Source organism: Salvelinus namaycush, chromosome 28 (genome assembly GCF_016432855.1).
Source record: "Salvelinus namaycush isolate Seneca chromosome 28, SaNama_1.0, whole genome shotgun sequence".
NCBI classification, from domain to species: Eukaryota; Metazoa; Chordata; class Actinopteri; order Salmoniformes; family Salmonidae; genus Salvelinus; species Salvelinus namaycush.
Genome location: NC_052334.1, coordinates 44,480,516 through 44,501,136, shown reverse-complemented (window position 1 = coordinate 44,501,136; position 20,621 = coordinate 44,480,516). Strand labels below are relative to the sequence as shown.

General features: G+C 41.9%; 1 protein-coding gene across 1 annotated transcript in view; it reads left to right on the top strand.

Annotated features, from left to right (window-relative positions):
- Positions 1-20,621, top strand: part of LOC120023553 (G protein-coupled receptor 137Ba-like) — a 65,773-nt gene that overhangs the window by 27,057 nt on the left and 18,095 nt on the right. The window contains exons 2-4 of the mRNA XM_038967584.1: positions 8,614-8,663; positions 10,625-10,865; positions 18,654-18,803. Coding sequence (XP_038823512.1) covers positions 8,614-8,663; positions 10,625-10,865; positions 18,654-18,803 — 441 coding nt within the window. The remainder of the gene's footprint in view (positions 1-8,613; positions 8,664-10,624; positions 10,866-18,653; positions 18,804-20,621) is intronic.

Below are 20,621 nucleotides of genomic sequence, written 5' to 3'. Positions count from 1 at the left end.
ACATGGATGTCTCTTTGTAGAGTGGGGTATGCAAAATTGGTAACTTTGAGTACTTTTATCTCTTGAATGTTTTGGCATTCAGGCCCAAAAAGTCACTTTCTGACCCCTTCTTTCCATGTGTAAACATGTACAGTGGGGCAAAAAAGTATTTAGTCCGCCACCAATTGTACAAGTTCTCCCACTTAAAAACATGAGAGAGGCCTGTAATTTTCATCATAGGTACACTTCAACTATGACAGACAAAATGAGAAAAAAAATCCAGAAAATCACATTGTAGGATTTTTAATGAATTTATTTGCAAATTATGGTGGAAAATAAGTATTTGGTCAATAACAAAAGTTTCTCAATACTTTGTTATATACCCTTTGTTGGCAATGACAGAGGTCAAACGTTTCCTGTAAGTCTTCACAAGGTTTTCACACACTGTTGCTGGTATTTTGGCCCATTCCTCCATGCAGATCTCCTCTAGAGCAGTGATGTTTTGGGGCTGTTGCTGGGCAACACGGACTTTCAACTCCCTCCAAAGATTTTCTATGGGGTTGAGATCTGGAGACTGGCTAGGCCACTCCAGGACCTTGAAATGCTTCTTACGAAGCCACTCCTTCGTTGCCCGGGCGGTGTGTTTGGGATCATTGTCATGCTGAAAGACCCAGCCACGTTTCATCTTCAATGCCCTTGCTGATGGAAGGAGGTTTTCACTCAATCTCACGATACATGGCCCCATTCATTCTTTCCTTTACACGGATCAGTCGTCCTGGTCCCTTTGTAGAAAAACAGCCCCAAAGCATGATGTTTCCACCCCCATGCTTCACAGTAGGTATGGTGTTCTTTGGATGCAACTCAGCATTCTTTGTCCTCCAAACACGACGAGTTGAGTTTTTACCAAAAAGTTCTATTTTGGTTTCATCTGACCATATGACATTCTCCCAATCTTCTTCTGGATCATCCAAATGCTCTCTAGCAAACTTCAGACGGGCCTGGACATGTACTGGCTTAAGCAGGGGGACACGTCTGGCACTGCAGGATTTGAGTCCCTGGCGGCGTAGTGTGTTACTGATGGTAGGCTTTGTTACTTTGGTCCCAGCTCTCTGCAGGTCATTCACTAGGTCCCCCCCGTGTGGTTCTGGGATTTTTGCTCACCATTCTTGTGATCATTTTGACCACACGGGGTGAGATCTTGCGTGGAGCCCCAGATCGAGGGAGATTATCAGTGGTCTTGTATGTCTTCCATTTCCTAATAATTGCTGCCACAGTTGATTTCTTCAAACCAAGCTGCTTACCTATTGCAGATTCAGTCTTCCCAGCCTGGTGCAGGTCTACAATTTTGTTTCTGGTGTCCTTTGACAGCTCTTTGGTCTTGGCCATGGTGGAGTTTGGAGTGTGACTGTTTGAGGTTGTGGACAGGTGTCTTTTATACTGATAACAAGTTCAAACAGGTGCCATTAATACAGGTAACGAGTGGAGGACAGAGCCTCTTAAAGAAGAAGTTTTAGGTCTGTGAGAGCCAGAAATCTTGCTTGTTTGTAGGTGACCAAATACTTATTTTCCACCATAATTTGTAAATAAATTCATTAAAAATCCTACAATGTGATTTTCTGGATTTTTTTTCTCATTTTGTCTGTCATAGTTGAAGTGTACCTATGATTAAAATTACAGGCCTCTCTCATCTTTTTAAGTGGGAGAACTTGCACAATTGGTGGCTGACTAAATACTTTTTTGCCCCACTGTATAGATAGTTTTGTTTAAAACAAAAGGAATGCTGTCAAAAAGTTATTGAAATGGATTTACCATGCTTTTTAATCCTCCCTCCGCCCTGGTCCTGGCTTCCATTTGAAGGGAATTCTGTTGAGGATACTGATGTTTTATGCCCCTATATTTCCCTTTTCACACTATTGTGCTGACCTGAAATTAGTTTGATGCTGGCTTGGATGTTTTTGATTCAGATTCTCCTTTCCAGCATGGTTCCAGCAACTATGGTAGATGTGTCCAAATCAGTGCAGTAAAGTTTGGCTCGGCTTAGTAGTGTAAAAAGAGTATAGAGGTTCCTTTGCAGGAGTTCAGCTTCTCGGGTTGCTGGGCATTTCCATAACAAATCAGTACAGTAATGGGGACACTGGACACCCCTGTAAGTGTTGTAATATAAATGTGTGTCCAACCCACATTTTAAGAGTCAATTTGTAGATTCTAATTCAAATCATTGTCCCTTGCATGGGGATGACTATCAAGAGAAACACAAACGAAAACACAATGACGAGAGCTGAGTGCTTGTGAAGCTGTCAACAAGTAGTGCGGGGAATAGCAATCAGATGCAAATGGAGTGTTGAAAAAGAGAGAGCCTGCATGTGCCTTTTGTTTGTTTTGCACTTCCAGTGTGGTGGGTACAGCAGCTCACACAGAGCAGGTGGTGTGTGTATGTGTTTGTGTGAATATTTGTATTTTTTTTATTTCTCCTTTATTTAACCAGGTAGGCAAGTTGAGAACACGTTCTCATTTACAATTGCGACCTGGCCAAGATAAAGCAGTTCGACACATACAACAACACAGAGTTACACATGGAGTAAAACAAACATACAGTCAATAATAAGTAGAAAAATAAGTCTGTATACAATGTGAGCAAGTGAGGTGAGATAAGGGAGGTGAAGGCAACAAAAAAAAAGGCCATGGTGGCGAACTAAATACAATATAGCAAGTAAAACACTGGAATGGTTGATTTGCAGTGGAAGAATGTGCAAAGTAGAGAGATAAATAATGGGGTGCAAAGGAGCAAAATAAATACATAAATAAATATAGTAGGGAAAGAGGTAGTTGTTTGGGCTAAATTATAGATGGGCTATGTACAGGTGCAGCAATCTATGAGCTGCTCTGACAGCTTAAAGCTAGTGAGGGAGATAAGTGTTTCCAGTTTCAGATTTTTGTAGAGATTTTTTTAGTTCGTTCCAGTCATTGGCAGCAGAGAACTGGAAGGAGAGGCGGCCAAAGGAAGAATTGGTTTTGGCGGTGACCAGAGAGATATACCTGCTGGAGCGCGTGCTACAGGTGGGTGCTGCTATGGTGACCAGCGAGCTGGGGGGACTTTACCTAGCAGGGTCTTGTAGACGACCTGGAGCCAGTGGGTTTGGCGACGAGTATGAAGCGAGGGCCAGCCAACGAGAGTGTACAGGTCGCAGTGGTGGGTAGTATATGGGGCTTTGGTGACAAAACGGATGGCACTGTGATAGACTGCATCCAATTTATTGAGTAGGGTATTGGAGGCTATTTTGTAAATGACATCACCGAAGTCGAGGATTGGTAGGATATGGCAGCATGAGTGAAGGATGCTTTGTTGAGGAATAGGAAGCCAATTCTAGATTTAACTTTGGATTGGAGATGTTTGATGTGAGTCTGGAAGGAGAGTTTACAGTCTAACCAGACACCTAGGTATTTGTAGTTGTCCACATATTCTAAGTCAGAGCCGTCCAGAGTAGTGATGTTGGGCAGGTGCAGGCAGCGATCGGTTGAAGAGCATGCATTTAGTTTTACTTGTATATAAGAGCAATTGGAGGCCACGGAAGGAGAGTTGTATGGCATTGAAGCTCGCCTGGAGGGTTGTTAACACAGTGTCCAAAGAAGGGCCAGAAGTATACAGAATGGTGTCGTCTGCGTAGAGGTGGATCGGACACTCACCAGCAGCAAGAGCGACATCATTGATGTACACAGAGAAGAGAGTCGGCCCGAGAATTGAACCCTGTGGCACCCCCATAGAGACTGCCAGAGGCCCGGACAACGGACCCTCCGATTTGACACACTGAACTCTATCAGAGAAGTAGTTGGTGAACCAGGCGAGGCAATTATTTGAGAAACCAAGGCTGTTGAGTCTGCCAATAACAATGTTGTGATTGACAGAGTCAAAAGCCTTAGCCAGGTAGATGAATATGGCTGCACAGTAATGTCTCTTATCGATGGCAGTTATGATATCGTTTAGGACCTTGAGCGTGGCTGAGGTGCACCCATGACCAGCTCTGAAACCAGATTGCATAGCGGAGAAGGTACGGTGGGATTCGAAATGGTCGGTAATCTGTTTGTTATCTTGGCATTCGAAGACCTTAGAAAGGCAGGGTAGAGTGGATGTAGGTCTGTAGCAGTTTGGGTCTAGAGTATCTCCCCCTTTGAAGAGGGGGATGACCGCGGCAGCTTTCCAATCTATGGGAATCTCAGACGATACGAAAGAGAGGTTGAACAGGCTAGTAATATGGGTTGCAACGATTTTGGCAGATCATTTTAGAAAGAGAGGGTCCAGATTGTCTAGCCCGGCTGATTTGTAGGGGTCCAGATTTTGCAGCTCTTTCAGAACATCAGCTATCTGGATTTGGGTGAAGGAGAAGTGGGGGAGGTTTCGGCGAGTTGCTGTGGGGAGCGCAGGGCTGTTGACCTAGGTAGGGGTAGCCAGGTGGAAAGCATGGCCAGCCGTAGAAAAATGCTTATTGAAATTCTCTATTATAGTGGATTTATCGGTGGTAACAGTATTTCCTAGCCTCAGTGCAGTGGGCAGCTGGGAGGAGGTGCTCTTATTCTCCTTGGACTTTACAGTGTCCCAGAACTTTTTTGAGTTTGTGCTACAGGATGCAAATTTCTGTTTGAAAAAGCTAGCCTTAGCTTTCCTAACTGCCTGTGTATATTTGTTCCTAACTTCCCTGAAAAGTTGCATATCATGGGGGCTGTTCGATGCTAATGCAGAATGCCACAGGATGTTTTTGTGCTGGTCAAGGGCAGTCAGGTGTGGAGAGAACCAAGGGCTATATCTGTTCCTGGTTCTACATTTTTTTGAATGGGGCATGCTTATTTAAGATGGTGAGGAAGACACTTTTAAAGAATAACCAGGCATCCTCTACTGACGGGATGAGGTCAATATTCTTCCAGGATACCTGGGCCCGGTCGATTAGAAAGGCCTGCACGCTGAAGTGTTTTAGGGAGCGTTTGACAGTGATGAGGGGTGGTCGTTTGACCGCGGACCCATTATGCATGCAGGCAATGAGGCAGTGATCGCTGAGATCTTGGTTGAAAACAGCAGAGGTGTATTTGGAGGGCATGTTGGTTAGGATGATATATTTGAGGGTGCCCGTGTTTACAGATTTGGGGTTGTACCTGGTGGGTTCCTTGATTGTTTGTGTGAGATTGAGGGCATCAAGTTTAGATTGTAGGATGGCCGGGGTGTTAAGCATGTCACCGTTTAGGTCACCTAGCAGCACGAGCTCTGAGGATAGATGGGGGGCAATCAATTCACATATGGTGTCCAGGGGACAGCTGGGGGCAGAGGGTGGGTTATAGCAAGTGGCAACGGTGAGACTTGTTTCTGGAAAGATGGATTTTTAAAAGTAGAAGCTCGAATTGTTTGGGTACAGACCTGGATAGTAAGACAGAACTCTGCAGGCTATCTCTGCAGTAGGTTGCAACTCGTTTTACTGTGGATATAGATACTTTTTTACCTGTTTCCTCCATTATCTTCACAAGGTCCTTTGCTGCTGTTCTGGGATTGATTTGCACTTTTCTCACCAAAGTATGTTAATCTCTAGGAGACAGAACGCGTCTCCTTCCTGAGCGGTATGAAGGCTGCGTGGTCCCATGGTGTTTATACTTGCGTACTATCGTTTGTACAGATGAACATGGTACCTTCAGGCGTTTGGAAATTGTTCCCAAGGATGAATCAGACTTGTGGAGGTCTAAAAAAAAAATTCTGAGGTCTTGGCTGATTTCTTTTGATTTTCCCATGATGTCAAGCAGAGAGGCACGGAGTTTTAAGGTAGGCCTTGAAATTCATCCACAGGTACACCTCCATTTGACTCAAAATATGTCAATTAGCCTATCAGAAGCTTCTAAAGCCATGACATAATTTTCTGGAATTTTCCAAGCTGTTTAAAGGCACAGTCAACTTAGTGTATGTAAACGTCTGACCCGCTGGAATTGTGATGCAGTGAATTATAAGTGAAATAATCTGTCTGTAAACAATTGTTGGAAAAATGACTTGTCATGCACAAAGTAGATGTCCTAACCGACTTGCCAAAACTATAGTTTGTTAACAAGAAATTTGTGTAGTGGTTGAAAAACGAGTTTTAACCTCTCTGGGATCGTTCGGGACACTAGCGTCCCACCTCGCAAACAGCCAGTGAAATTGCAGGGCGCCAAATTCAAACAAAATAAATCTCATAATTAAAATTCCTTTAAACATACAAGTATTATACACCATTTTAAAGATAAACTTCTTGTTAATCCAGCCACAGTGTCGGATTTCAAAAAGGCTTTATGGCGAAAGCACACCATGCAATTATGTTAGGTCAGCGCCTAGCCACAGAAAACCATACAGCCATTTTCCAAAGAAGGAGAGGTGTCACAAAAGTTAGAAATAGCGTTAAAATTAATCACTAACCTTTGATGATCTTCACCGGATGGCACTCCCAGGACTCCATGTTAGACAATAAATGTGTGTTTTGTTCGATAAAGTTCATCTTTATGTCCAAATACCTCTTTGAAATTGCCGCTTTAATTGCAGAGATGCATTGTCTCAAACAAAACATCCGGTGAAAATGCAGAGAGCCACATCAAATTACAGAAATACTCATCATAAACATTGATGAAAGACACCAGTGTTATACAGTACATACGATTAAAGATAAACTTCTTGTTAATCCAGCCTCTGTGTCCGATTTCAAAAAGGCTTTACGGCGAAAGCACACCATGCGATTATGTTAGGTCGGCGCCTAGCCACAGAAAACCATACAGCCATTTTCCAACCAAGGAGAGGTGTCACAAAAGTCAGAAATAGCGGTAAAATTAATCACTTACCTTTGATCTTCATCTGATGGCACTCCCAGGTCTCCATGTTAGACAATAAATGTTAGTTTTGTTCGATAAAGTTAATCTTTATGTCAAAATACCTCCTTTTTGTTTGCGCGTTTAGTCCAGTAATCCAAATGGACAAAGCGCGAGCACAAAGTCCAGACGTAAAGTCAAAAAAGTTCCATTACAGTTCGTAGAAACATGTCAAACGATGTATATAATCAATCTTTAGGATGTTTTTATCATAAATCTTCAATAATATTCCAACCGGACAATTCCGTTGTCATTAGAAAGGAAAGGGAACGAAGCTCGCGCTCACGATAAACAACTAACGGCTTTCAGCTGAGCCACTTACTGTGAGTGGTCTTATTCTCTCCCCTTTCACAATAGAAGCCTGAAACAACATTCTAAAGACTGTTGACATCTAGTGGAAGCCTTAGGAAGTGCAATCTAACCCCATAGACACAGGATATTGGATAGGCAATCACTTTTTTTAAAAACTACAAACCTCAGATTTCCCACTTCCTGGTTGGATTTTTCTCAGGTTTTTGCCTGCCATATGAGTTCTGTTATACTCACAGACATTATTTTAACCGTTTTGGAAACTTTAGAGTGTTTTCTATCCAAATATAATGATGTGGTAACCGCTGTGTATAATGATTTGTGTAGGCCCTATGATGGCTCTGTCTATGCTCCACTCCTTTTGCTCAGGGACTGCTTCATCAATGAGGATTAGAAAGAAGGGAAGGGACACAGCAGTTCAAGGGTGGAGGGAAGAGGATAGTCTGTATCCCCCGCTGATCCCCCACTCTTCATCTGGCTTCCAGCCAGCCCCAAAGATTTAGCCCAGATTTTAGGTCTATCTGGGCACAACCTTGCTTCTAGATGCTGACTGGTAATTTCTCATCAAGTCTCTGCTGACAATGCCTTGGCGGTCTGCCACAGAGGCCTTAACCCCATCGGGGTTAAGCGTCCCCCCGACATCCAGACTGTTGGTCCGCAGATGTTGCCGAACAGTTGGTCTCCTTTGTCCACAGATTTGGCCCCTTTTCACACTATTGTGCCATCCCAAGCTTAACATTTTACCCCCTTTCGTCCACAACCAAAGTGTGCACCCCACTTAGGGGACAACGACTGCCCCCTCTCATTGAAGCCACGAAGTTCAAAGCCGACCGCAGTACTGCAGGCATTGTTTGCAGAGAACAGGATCCCTCATTATAGTGAAGGTGAAAATGGCAATCTTCATGTAAATAAAAATACATTCTGAATACAATCATGGGACCAATAACTACTTCTGTTACACCAGTTGTATGCACTTGAACTAATTATTTAAAAATTGCACGCAGAAAAAGTTATTGGGGTAATTTAGTTGCTCAAGGCAGCCTGCAGTACCCATTCGGCCTTCAACTTGAGATACTTTATGAAAGGGGGCAGCACTGAGCTAGCCTGCAACGTCACTTCCTGGAGTAGCTCAAACTGCGCATGTTATGTCTACATAAATCTCCCACGCCATCTTAAGAGACTTCCTGGCCTTCAAATGCACTATTGAGTTTTCACATAGGAACGAATGGTGTCACGTGATCGATGGCTTTGTCCATTCATATATACAGAGTCATTGAGCCCACCAGCCCGGCATCCATCTTTGTGATTCACATTGGTGGCCATTTTGAGTGCTTCCACCACATATTGGCCAGTCGCACATGCTTTTCTGTTCTCCTCAGTAATATCAATGTGTGAGTATTTAATGATGAGTAAACTGTTAATCACAATGTGTACCTCCCCCCTCCCATTCTGTCTCCCCAGATAATGTTTAAAGCCAATGCGAAATATTCTCCGGAGCTTAACAAATACAAGTAAGTGGAATTCTGCTGAGTTAGTATCTGGGTTAGTCTAACTGGGTTTTTGATGGGTGGGGTGGGGCGAGGGACAAAGAAGGGGAGAGGATGTTGGGCAGGAGGGCATCAAATGTCCAATAACCCAAATAAAAGCTGGTGTATTAGAATGGATGTTTTTTGGTGAAAAATAAATCAGAGTTCAAATGCAATGGTTGTTTGAAGCGACACACAACAGTTGAGTCTTATGTGGGACCTTGTCAAACCCCCTCGAAAATTCCCAAAATCTGTTAGTTAAATTGAAAAAAGGTAGATGCATTGCAGTTGCTACCGTTTCTGCCAATTGCAAAGCACTCTATGGGACTAACATAACATGATAACAACATTCTAATACATTCTTACTAGAATGGGATCTTTCAAACCTTTGGTACCAGCATGGCTCTCGTTCAGATACTCCAAGCCCTAGATACAAAACCAAGTTGGCCAAGTTCTGTGTGTACAGTTTCTATGACTCTGGCTTCTACTGTATGACTGAAGGGTGTTATTGTAGATACATTGGAACAGTGCCCGATAACCTTGATGAAATCTAATTATGCCCCCTGAGCTTCGTCTAAGCTGTCTCCACCCTTGGCTTTTTGATGTGGACCTCGGATGGTGGGGTCCAAATTTCTGGACTAATAAACACTTTGATCAGCCGATTTAATGTCTGATGCGGAGTGAAAAGCTGTGAGCTCAAATCCCCAAATCCACCACACAAACTCCTCCCCCCCTTTCCATCCCGGTACTCTACAATCCCCCGCTTCACTCACTCACTCACTCACTCACTCACTCACTCACTCACTCACTCACTTACTCACTCACTCACTCGCTCGCTCGCTCGCTCACTCACTCACTCACTCACTCGCTCACTCACTCACTCACTCACTCACTCACTCACTCACTCACTCACTCACTCACTTTCTCACACATACACACACGCGCACACACACCCACACTAATACACAAATACACACACACTAATACACACAAATACACACATCCTGCAAGGAGGGAGGGTCTAAAGGAAGAGTGGAGAAGAGTTAGGAGAGAAAGAGAGAGGGGAAACTGTGAAGATTGAGTGAGCCAGTGCAGTAGGATGGGATTGGGTTTGTGGTGTTTCAAGTTTATGTTCAATTTATTGTTGTGTAGTATTATTTTAATGTTGTGTGTAAAGGGCTCTAAATGAAAAAACATTCATTGATAGCACTGGTGCTCCCAAAAGCGATTGAAATACAGCCTGTATTAATTGTAGCTACTTCTAAAGCAAATGCTGTGTCCTAGAAACTCATATGTGTAACCCTGTCAATACATTAGCTTATTATAAAAAGCTAAAATGTTGGTACAAAAAAATACCTGTCATTGAAATTAAAAAGTTTTTTGTGGAATATTAGGTTTCTACATTATCTAAAAGCGTTGCATTGAAAATCGTACACTGTCTATAAGAGCGCCATGTTTGTGATGACGACATGCAAGACTGAACAAGGAAGTTAACCCACTGTTCCTAGGCCGTCATTGAAAATAAAAATTTGTTCTTAACTGACTTGCCTAGTTAAATAAAGGTACAATTAATAAATAAAATAAAAAAGACATCTCTCCTGAAGAAGCTATCCCTTCTTTTTTTTCTGTGCCTCCAAATGTTTGGATATACTGATGAAGTTACCAGTTTGTTAGCAAGCTTGCTAATCAGGTACCAAACATGACTAAACAAGTTGTAAAACAAATTCGCCCTGCATGTAGTTTTATGACCCACGGCAGGATGAAAAAAAAAATACGGGTCAGATATTTTGAACTGTTTGGTGTGACACTAACGAATCTACGATCAGGAAACAATGCTACAGGGAAGTCTTACCATTACAACAATTAAATATTTTGTCGTACTTTAGAGCCCTGTGTGTGTAGTAAGCTAGTTATGTACCACCTATAATTGTGTGTTTTTTGCACAGGGTGCCCATTCGCCTGGCGTTCATCTTTTCCAGCCTTTTCTTCCTCGTGGTGAACCTAACATGCGCCATGCTGGTGCAGGGTGGCATTGGGGGCAACGTGGGCGAGGCAGAGGTGAGGCAGGTGGTGCTGGCCCGGGTGCTGGTCAATGACAGTCTCTTCGTACTCTGCGCCGTCTCGCTGGCCGTGTGCATCTTCAAGATCGCCAAGATGTCCTCTGCCAATGTCTATCTCGAGTCCAAGGTACTGGACCGTCCTCAATCAGTCATTTAGTCCATCAACAAATGAACTAATACATCATTTAATCAATCAGCCACTTAACCAATCAACCAACTAACAGATCAGTCACTTAACCAATCAATTCATTATTAAACGTTTCATCTTTACCAAATTGGGTTTGCAAGCAGGGATTAAATACAAGCAACTGTAAAAGTTGGTGATTTTGTAGCTAGGTAGATACACAATAAGTAGCTGATTGGTATTGAACCGTGTCCTCTTTGTTCATGCCGTTACCCCAGAAAATCCCCATACATGCATACAGTGCTTTCAGAAAGTCTTAATACCCCTTGACTTATTCCGCATTGTATTGTGCTACAGCCTCAATTCAAAATTGATTAAATAGATTTATTTTTTACCCATCTACACACAATACCCCGTAATGAAAAAGTGCAAATATATTTTTAGAAATGTTTCCTAATTTATTGAAAATGAAACACAGAAATAAGACATTTACATAGTGTCTTCAGAAACTATTCAAACCCCTGGACATATTCCACATTTTGTTGTGTTACAGCCTGAATTCAAAATGGATTAAACATATCTTTTTTGTCACCCTTCTTCACACAATACCCCATTATGACGAAGTGAAAACATGTTTTTAGAAATTTTAGCAATTGTTTTGAAAATGAAATACATAAATATCACATTTACATAACTATTTCTAAGTAAATATTTTGTAGAAGCACCTTTGGTGGCGATTACAGCTGTGAGTCCTTTTGGGCAAGTCTTTAAGAGCTTTGCACACCTAGATTGTACAGTATTTGCCCATTTATTGTTTTAAAAATTCTTGAAGCCCTGTCAAGTTGCTTTTAACCATTGCTAGACAGCCATTTTCAAGACTTGCCATAGATTTTTAAGGTGATTTCAGTCAAAACTGTAGCTAGGCCACTCAGGAACATTCATTGTCATGTTAGTATGCAACTCCAGTGTATATTTGGCCTTGTGTTTTAGGTTATTGTCCTGCTGAAATGTGAATTTGTCTCCAGTGTATGTTGGAAAGCAGACTGAATCAGGTTTTCCTCTAGGATTTTGCCTGTGCTTATAGCTGTATTCCATTTATTTTATCTTCGCCGATGACAAGCAAACCCATCATATGATGCAGCCACCACCATACTTGAAGAGTGGTACTCAGTGATGTGTTTGCCAATGTATTCTCTCTGGCAACTGAGTTAAGAAGGATGCCTGTATCTTTGTAGTGACTGGGTGCATCCAAAGCCTAATTAATAACTTTGCCATGCCCAAAGAGAGATTCAGCATCTGCGTTTTATACATCTACCAGTCATGCCCTTCTTTGCGAGGCATTGAAAAACCTCCCTGGTCTTTGTGCTTGAAATTCACTACTCAATTCCCATTGTGTGTTGGGTACAGAGATGGGGTAGTTATTAAAAAATCCTGTTAACCACTATTATTGAACACGGAATGAGTCCATGCAACTTATTAAGGGATTTGTTAAGCACATTTTTACTTCTGAACTTATTTAGGCTTGCCATAACAAAGGAGTTGAATACTTATTGACTCAAGACATTTCAGCTTAAATGAAAAACATATTTACACTTTGATGTTATGGTGTATTGTGTGTAGGCCAGTGACACAAAATCTAAATTCTTTTTTTATTTTTTATTCAGGCTGTAACACAACAAAATGTGGGGAAAAGTCCAGGGGTTTGAATACTTTCTGAAAGCAGTGGGGTCTGAAATGATTGACACCATTGATAAAGATGAGCAAAAATGACTGTATTAAATAAATAATTCAAATGCTGAGATATATTGTATGCAAACAAAATGGGTTTATACTAATACAATTGCTCAGAGAAAGATATTTTGTTTAACAAGTAATATAATAAAACACATTTTTAAAAAGATAGTGGTCAAAATGATTGAAACCCTGAGCTTTTTTCTAAAATGTTTTATGCGTTTGAGAACACATTGGTAGGGATCTTAGACCATTCTTCCATACATAATCCTTTCAGATCCCCGATATCCTTTGTCTGTGCTTATAGATTGCCCTATTCAAATCAAACCTCAGGAACGATACTTTCTAGTTTGAAATTATTCTGTGTGATTCAGTTTGATTAAATAATGAATCAATGCGATTCGATGCTCTAACATTTGTTGCATAAACACAATTTTCCATACTAAATGAAAATCTGCTGCTGATGGAGCTCATGAGCTGGATCTGTCTGAGCGTGTGTGGGTGGGTAACTCACCACTATCAGATTAGGGGGGAATAATGTAGCCTATGTTTTTTGTTTCCTGACTTTGATTCTGTGTTTGAGCTAGTAATGTATCAATACTTACCGTTTACAAATGAGCTATGACGTAGCCTATGAATATATAGCACAACTTTGGATTTCACCGCCAATGATCTTCTCTTTTCCTCTCACTTTGGCCATGCAGTGTGCCTCGCAAAAGTGATTGCTGTCCTCGTTAAAATGATAAACGTTACCCTGTATATCTAAAAATGACCATATATACAGTGTATTCGGAAAGTATTCAGACCCCTTCACTTTTTCTATATTTTGTTATGTTACAGCCTTATTCTAAAATGGATTAAGTAAAAGGCACATGACAGCCTGCTTGTAGTTTACCAAAAAGGCACCTAAAGGACTCTGACTATGTGAAACAAGATTCTCTGGTCTGATGAAACTCTTTGGCCTGAATGCCAAGTCTGGAGGAAACCTGGCACTGTCCCTATGGTGAAGCATGGTGTTGGCAGGATCATGCTATGGGGATTTTTTTCAGTGGCAGGGACTGGGAGACTAGTCCCTGTTAGGTGACCGAAACTGGGATATGCTTAACACCCGGCCATCCTACAATCTAAACTAGATGCCCTCAATCTCACACAAATTATCAAGGAACCTACCAGGTACAACCCTAAATCCGTAAACACGAGCACCCTCATAGATATCATCCTGACCAACCTCCCCTCTAAATGCACCTCTGCTGTCTTCAACCAGGATCTCAGCGATCACTGCCTCATTGCCTGCGTCCATAATGGGTCCGCAGTCAAACGACCACCCCTCATCACTGTCAAACTTTCCCTAAAACACTTCAGCGAGCAGGCCTTTCTAATCGACCTGGCCCGGGTATCCTGGAAGGATATTGACCTCATTCCGTCAGTAGAGGATGGCTGGTTATTCTTTAAAATTGGTTTTCTCACCATCTTAAATAAGCATGCCCCGCTCAAATTTTTTTGCACTAACAACAGATATAGCCCTTGGTTCACTCCAGACTTGACTGCCCTTGACAGGCACAAAAACATCCTGTGGCGTACTACATTAGCATCGAATTTCCCCCGCGATATGCAACTTTTCAGTGAAGTTACGAACCAATATACATAGGCAGTTAGGAAAGCAAAGGCTAGCATTTTCAAACAGACATTTGCATCCTGTAGCACAATCTCCAAAAAGTTCTGGGACACTGTAAAGTCCATGGAGAATAAGAGCACCTCCTCCCAGCTGCCCACTGCACTGAGGCTAGGAAACACTGTCATCACCGATAAATATACGATAATCGAGAATTTCAATAAGCATTTTTCTACGGCTGGCCATGCTTTCCACCTGGCTACCCCTAACCCGGTCAACAGCTCTGCACCCCCCACAACAACTTGCCCAAGCCTCCCCCATTTCTCCTTCACCCAAATCCAGATCGCTGATGTTCTGAAAGAGCTGCAAAATCTAGACCCCCACAAATCAGCCGGGCTAGACAATATGGACCCTTTCTAAAATTATCCGCCGCAATTGTTGCAACCCCTATTACTAGCCTGTTCAACCTCTCTTTCGTATCGTCTGAGATCCCTAAAGATTGGAAAGCTGCTGCGGTCATCCCCCTCTTCCAAGGGGGAAACACTCTAGACCCAAACTGTTACAGACCTACATCTATCATACCCTGCATTTCTAGTCTTCGAAAGCCAAGTTAACAAACAGATCAGCGACTGTTTCGAATCCGACTGTGTACCTTCTCTGCCATGCAATCTGGTTTCCGAGCTGGTCATGTGTGCACCTTAGCCGTGCTCAAGGTCCTAAACAATATCATAACCGCCATCAATAAAAGACAATACTGTGCAGCCGTCTTCATCGACCTGGCCAAGGCTTTCGACTCTGTCAATCACCGCATTCTTATCGGCAGACTCAATAGCCTTGGTTTCTCAAATGACTGCCTCGCCTGGTTCACCAACTACTTCTCAGATAGTTCAGTGTGTCAAATCGGAGGGCCTGTTGTCCGTACCTCTGGCAGTCTCTATGGGGGTGCCACAGGGTTAAATTCTCGAGACGAATTTTGTCTCTGTATACATCAATGATGTCGCTCTTGCTGCTGGTGATTCTCTGATCCACCATAATGGCGTGGCTAGCACAGTCACCGGATCTCAACCCTGTTGAGCTGTTGTGGGAGCAGCTTGACCGTATGGTACGTAAGAAGTGCCCATCAAGCCAATCCAACTTGTGGGAGGTGCTTCAGGAGGAATGGGGTGAAATCTCTTCAGATTACCTCAACAAATTGACAACTAGAATGCCAAAGGTGCCAAAGATTCTTTAACGAAAGCAAAGTTTGAAGGACATTATTATTTTAATTAAAAAATCATTATTTATAGCCTTGTCAACATCTTGACTATATTTCCTATTCATTTTGCAACTAATTTCATGTATGTTTTCATGGAAAACAAGGACATTTCTAAGTGACCTCAAACTTTTGAACGGTAGTGTATATATATTTTTTACACAAAGATTAAACATGACGCTTCACATTTTTTCATTCACTATAATGGGGGATCCAATTTTCTGCTAACAATGCCTGCATTACCGCGAGCAACCTTGAACCCTATCCATGCTTCAAGTAAAGGGGACAGTCATTCTCCCCAGAAAGTATTCACACCCCTTGACTAGTTCCACATTTTGTTGTGTTACATCCTGATTTTAAAAGGGATTAGATTGAGATTGTGTCACTGGTCTACACACAATACCCCGTAATGTGAAAGTGCTATTGTGTTTTTAGAAATGTATTAAAAATGAAAAGCTGAAATGTCTTGTCTAAGTATTCAACCCTTTTGTTATGGCAAGCCTAAATAAGTTCAGGAGTAAACATTTGCTTAACAGGTCACAATAAGTTGCATGGACTCACACTGTGTGCAATAATAGTGTTTAACATGATTTTTGAATGACTACCTCATCTCTGTACCCCACACATACAAAGTCTGCTGCCTCAGTTTTCTATGATGGCAATTTGCATATACTCCAGAATGTTTTGAAGAGTGATCAGATGAATTGCAAAGTCCCTCTTTGCCATGCAAATGAACTGAATCCCCCCAAAAACATTTCCACTGCATTTCAGCCCTGACACAAAAGGACCAACTGACATCATGTCAGTGATTCTCTCGTTAACACAGGTGTGAGTGTTGACGAGGACAAGGCTGGAGATCACTCTGTCATGCTGATTGAGTTCGAATAACAGACTGGAAGCTTCAAAAGGAGGGTGGTGCTTGGAATCATTGTTCTTCCTCTGTCAATCATGGTTCCTGCAAGGAAACACGTGCCGTCATCATTGCTTTGCACAAAAAGGGCTTCACAGGCAAGAATATTGCTGCCAGTAAGATTGCACCTAAATCAACCATTATCGGATCATCAAGAACCTCAACGAGAGCAGTTCAATTGTTGTGAAGAAGGCTTCAGGGCGCCCAAGAAAGTCCAGCAAGCGCCAGGACCGTCTCCTAAAGTTGATTCAGCTGCGGGATCGGGGCACCACCAGTACAGAGCTTGCTCAGGAATGGCAGCAGGCAGGTGTGAGTGCATCTGCACGCACAGTGAGGCGAAGACTTTTGGAGTATGGCCTGGTGTCAAGAAGGGCAGCAAAGAAGCCACTTCTCTCCAGGAAAAACATCAGGGACAGACTGATATTCTGCAAGAGGTACAGGGATTGGACTGCTGAGGACTGGGGTAAAGTCATTTTCTCTGATGAATCCCCTTTCCGATTGTTTGGGGCATCTTGCCATAATTCAAAAGTGACAACTAAGTGGCTCGGGGAACAAAATATCGATATTTTGGGTCCATGGCCAGGAAACTCCCCAGACCTTAATCCCATTGAGAACTTGTGGTCAATCCTCAAGACGTGGGTGGACAAACAAAACCCCACAAATTCTGACAAACTCCAAGCATTGATTATGCAAGAATGGGCTGCCATCAGTCAGGATGTGGCCCAGAAGTTAATTGACAGCATGCCAGGGTGGATTGCAGAGGTCTTGAAAAAGTAGGGTCAACACTGCAAATATTGACTCTTTACATCAACCTCAATTAATTGTCAATAAAAGCCTTTGACACTTATGAAATGCTTGTAATTATACTTCAGTATTCCAAAGCAACATCTGACAAAATTATCGAAAGACACTGAAGCAGCAAACTTTGTTGAAATTCATATTTGTGTCATTCTCAAAACTTTTGGCCTCGACTGTACAATTATCTTTAAAGTCCCTCAGTCAAGCAGTCCATTTCAAACACAGATTCAATTACAAAGCCCATGGAGGTTTTCCAATGCCTCGCAAAGAAGGGCACCTATTGGTAGAAGGGTAATTAAAAGCAGACATTGAATATCCCTTTGAGCATGGTAAAGTTATTAATTACACTTTAGATAGTTTATCAATACACTGAGTCACTACAAAGATACAGGCGTCCTTCCTAACTCAGTTGCCGGAGAGGAAGGAAACAGCTCTGAGATTTCACCATGAGGCGAATGGTGACTTTAAAACAGTTACAGAGTTCAATGGCTGTGATTGGAGAAAACTGAGAATTGATCAACAACATTGTAGTTACTCCTCAATACTAACCTATATGACAGAATGAAAAGATGGAAGCATGTACAGAATAAAAATATTCCAAAAATATGCATCCTGTTTGCATTAAGGCAGTAAAGTAAAACAGCCAAAAATGTGGCAAAGAAATGAACTTAGTCTTGAATACAAAGCATTATGTTTGGGGCAAACGCAACACATCACTGAGTACCACTCTTCATATGTTCAAGCATGCTGGTGGCTGCATCATGTTATGGGTATGCTTGTCATCGGCAAGGACTAGTGAGTTCTTTTGATAAAAATAAATGGAATAGAGCTAAGCACAGGCAAAATCCTAGAGGAAAACTTAGGTCAGACTGCTTTCCAACAGACCCTGGTAGACAAAGTCACCTTTCAGAAAGATAATAACCTGAAACACAAAGCCGAATATACACTGGAGTTGCTTACCAAGACGACATTGAATATTCCTGAGTGGCCTAGTTACAGTTTTGACTTAAATCAGCTTGAAAATCTATGGCAAAACTTGAAAATGGCTGTCTAACAATGATCAACAACCAACTGGACAGAGCTTGAATAATTATGTTAAGCATAATGTGCAAATATTGTACAATCCAGGTGTGCAAAAATCTTAGAGACACCCAGAAAGACTCACAGCTGTAATGTATTGACTCAGGTGTAAATACTTATGTAAATTAGATATTTCTGTATTTAATTTTCAAAAAACTTGCAAACATTTCCTAAAACATGTTTTGACTTTGTCATTATGGGGTATTGTATGTAGATTGGTAAAAAAAACAATAGTAATCAATTTTGAATTCAGGCTGTAACACAACTTTTGGAATAAGTCAAGGGGTAGGAATACTTTCTGAAGGAACTGTACCTATGCTCTAGAGGGGTAACATACAGTATATGAACAATACTCACTATACTTCTCTCTCTTTCTCCCCTCTCCCTCCTTCCTACCTCTCCCTGTAGGGTACGTCAGTGTGCCAGGCTACAGCCATCGGTGCTGCAGTCATCCTGCTGTACATGTCCAGGGCCTGCTATAACCTGGTGGTGGTGGCTCTTTCTCCAGAGGACCGGCCCAGCCCCTTCAACTACAGCTGGTACAACGTCTCTGACCAGGTAGGATAGCCACGCACCCTCACAAGCATGCACGCAGACACACATACACATAAAATGGTGATGATGATGAAGATAGTTACTGTTATGTCACTGTGACAGAACTAGGGGTGTGTGTGTGTGTGTGTGTGTGTGTGTGTGTGTGTGTGTGTGGCCTGTTAAACCGTCAGTGAACCTTGCTGTCCTAGATATCCAAAGCTCACAGTGCTGTGCTGCCAGCCAAACACGCATACAGACACAAATACAACTGCTGTCTGACATAATTAATCATCTATTATAGGGCTGATTAGTCTGCAAACACCCTGTGTGTGTGCGATTAGGCTATATCTGTAACTAATCGGCAGTCACATCCATTCTTCATTAGTTGCATGTTTGATTTTTCACACACATCTCCATGTGTGTTTGGGTTTTTGCTGTTTCTCAACTGTGCACACGTGTATGCCCAATTTAAGAGTCCATGTGTGTGCAATGTGCATATGTGTGCTCGTCTGTGTGTGTTCATGCTTATATAATGTGTCTGGCTTTACATGGCTCTGTGTGTGTTTGTCTGCGTGTGTGTGTTTTGTGTCTGTGAACACTGTAAGCACTTATGACTCAAAAAGTATTTATACCTCTCCACATTTTGTTGTTTAAGCCTGAATTCAAATTGGATTAAATAGATTTCTCACCCATCTACACAGAATACCCCATAATGACAAAGTGAAAACAACATGTTTTTAAAAATGTTTGCACAATTTATTGAAAATTAAATACGTATTCACACCTAGCACCTTTAGCAGTGAGTCTTTCTGGGTAAGTGTCTAAGAACTGAACAGCTGGATTTGCACATCATTTTTTTTTAAATTTGTCTAGCTCTGTCAAGTTGGTTGTGGATAATGACTAGACAGTCATTTTCAAGTCTTGCCATAGATTTTCAAGCTGATTTAAGTCAAAACCGTAACTAAGCCACTTAGGAACATTCGGTGTCATCTTGGCAAGCAACTCCAGTGTATATTTGGCCTGTCCTGCTGAAAGGTGAATTTGCTTCTCAGTGTCTGTTGGAAAGCAGACTGAACCAGCGTTTCTTCTAGGATTTTGCCTGTTGTGCTTAACTCTATTCCATTTATTTTTATCCTAAAATACTCCCTAGTCCTTGACAATGACAAGCATACCCATAACATGATGTAGCCACCACCATGCTTGAAAATATGAAGAGTGGTACTCAGTGATGTGTTGTGTTGGATTTGCCCCAAACATAACACTTTGTGTTCAGAACATAAAGTTCATTTCTTTGCCAAATGTTTTGCAGTTTTACTTTAGTGCCTTATTGCAAACAGGATGCATGTTTTGGAATATTTTTATTCTGTACATGCTTCCTTCTTTTCAATCTGTCATTTAGGTTAGTATTGTGGAGTAACTACCATGTTGTTGATCCATCCTCAGTTTTCTCCTATCACAGCCATTAAACTCTGTAACTATTTTAATGTCACCGTTGGCCTCATGATGAAATCCCTGAGTGGTTTCCTTTGTCTCCGGCAACTGAGTTACGAAGGACGCCTGTATCTTTGTAGTGACTGGGTGTATTGATACACTAACCAAAGTGTAATTAATAACTTTACCATGCTCAAAGGGATATTCACTGCATTATTTTATTTACCCATCTACCAATAGGTGCCATTCTTTGCGAGGCATTGGAAAACCTCTCTGGTCTTTGTGGTTGAATCTGTGTTTGAAATTCACTGCTCAGCTGAGGGACCTTGCAATTATCTGTATGTGCGGGGTACAGAGATGAGGTAGTAATTCAAAAATCATGTTAAGCACTATTATTGCACACAGAGTGAG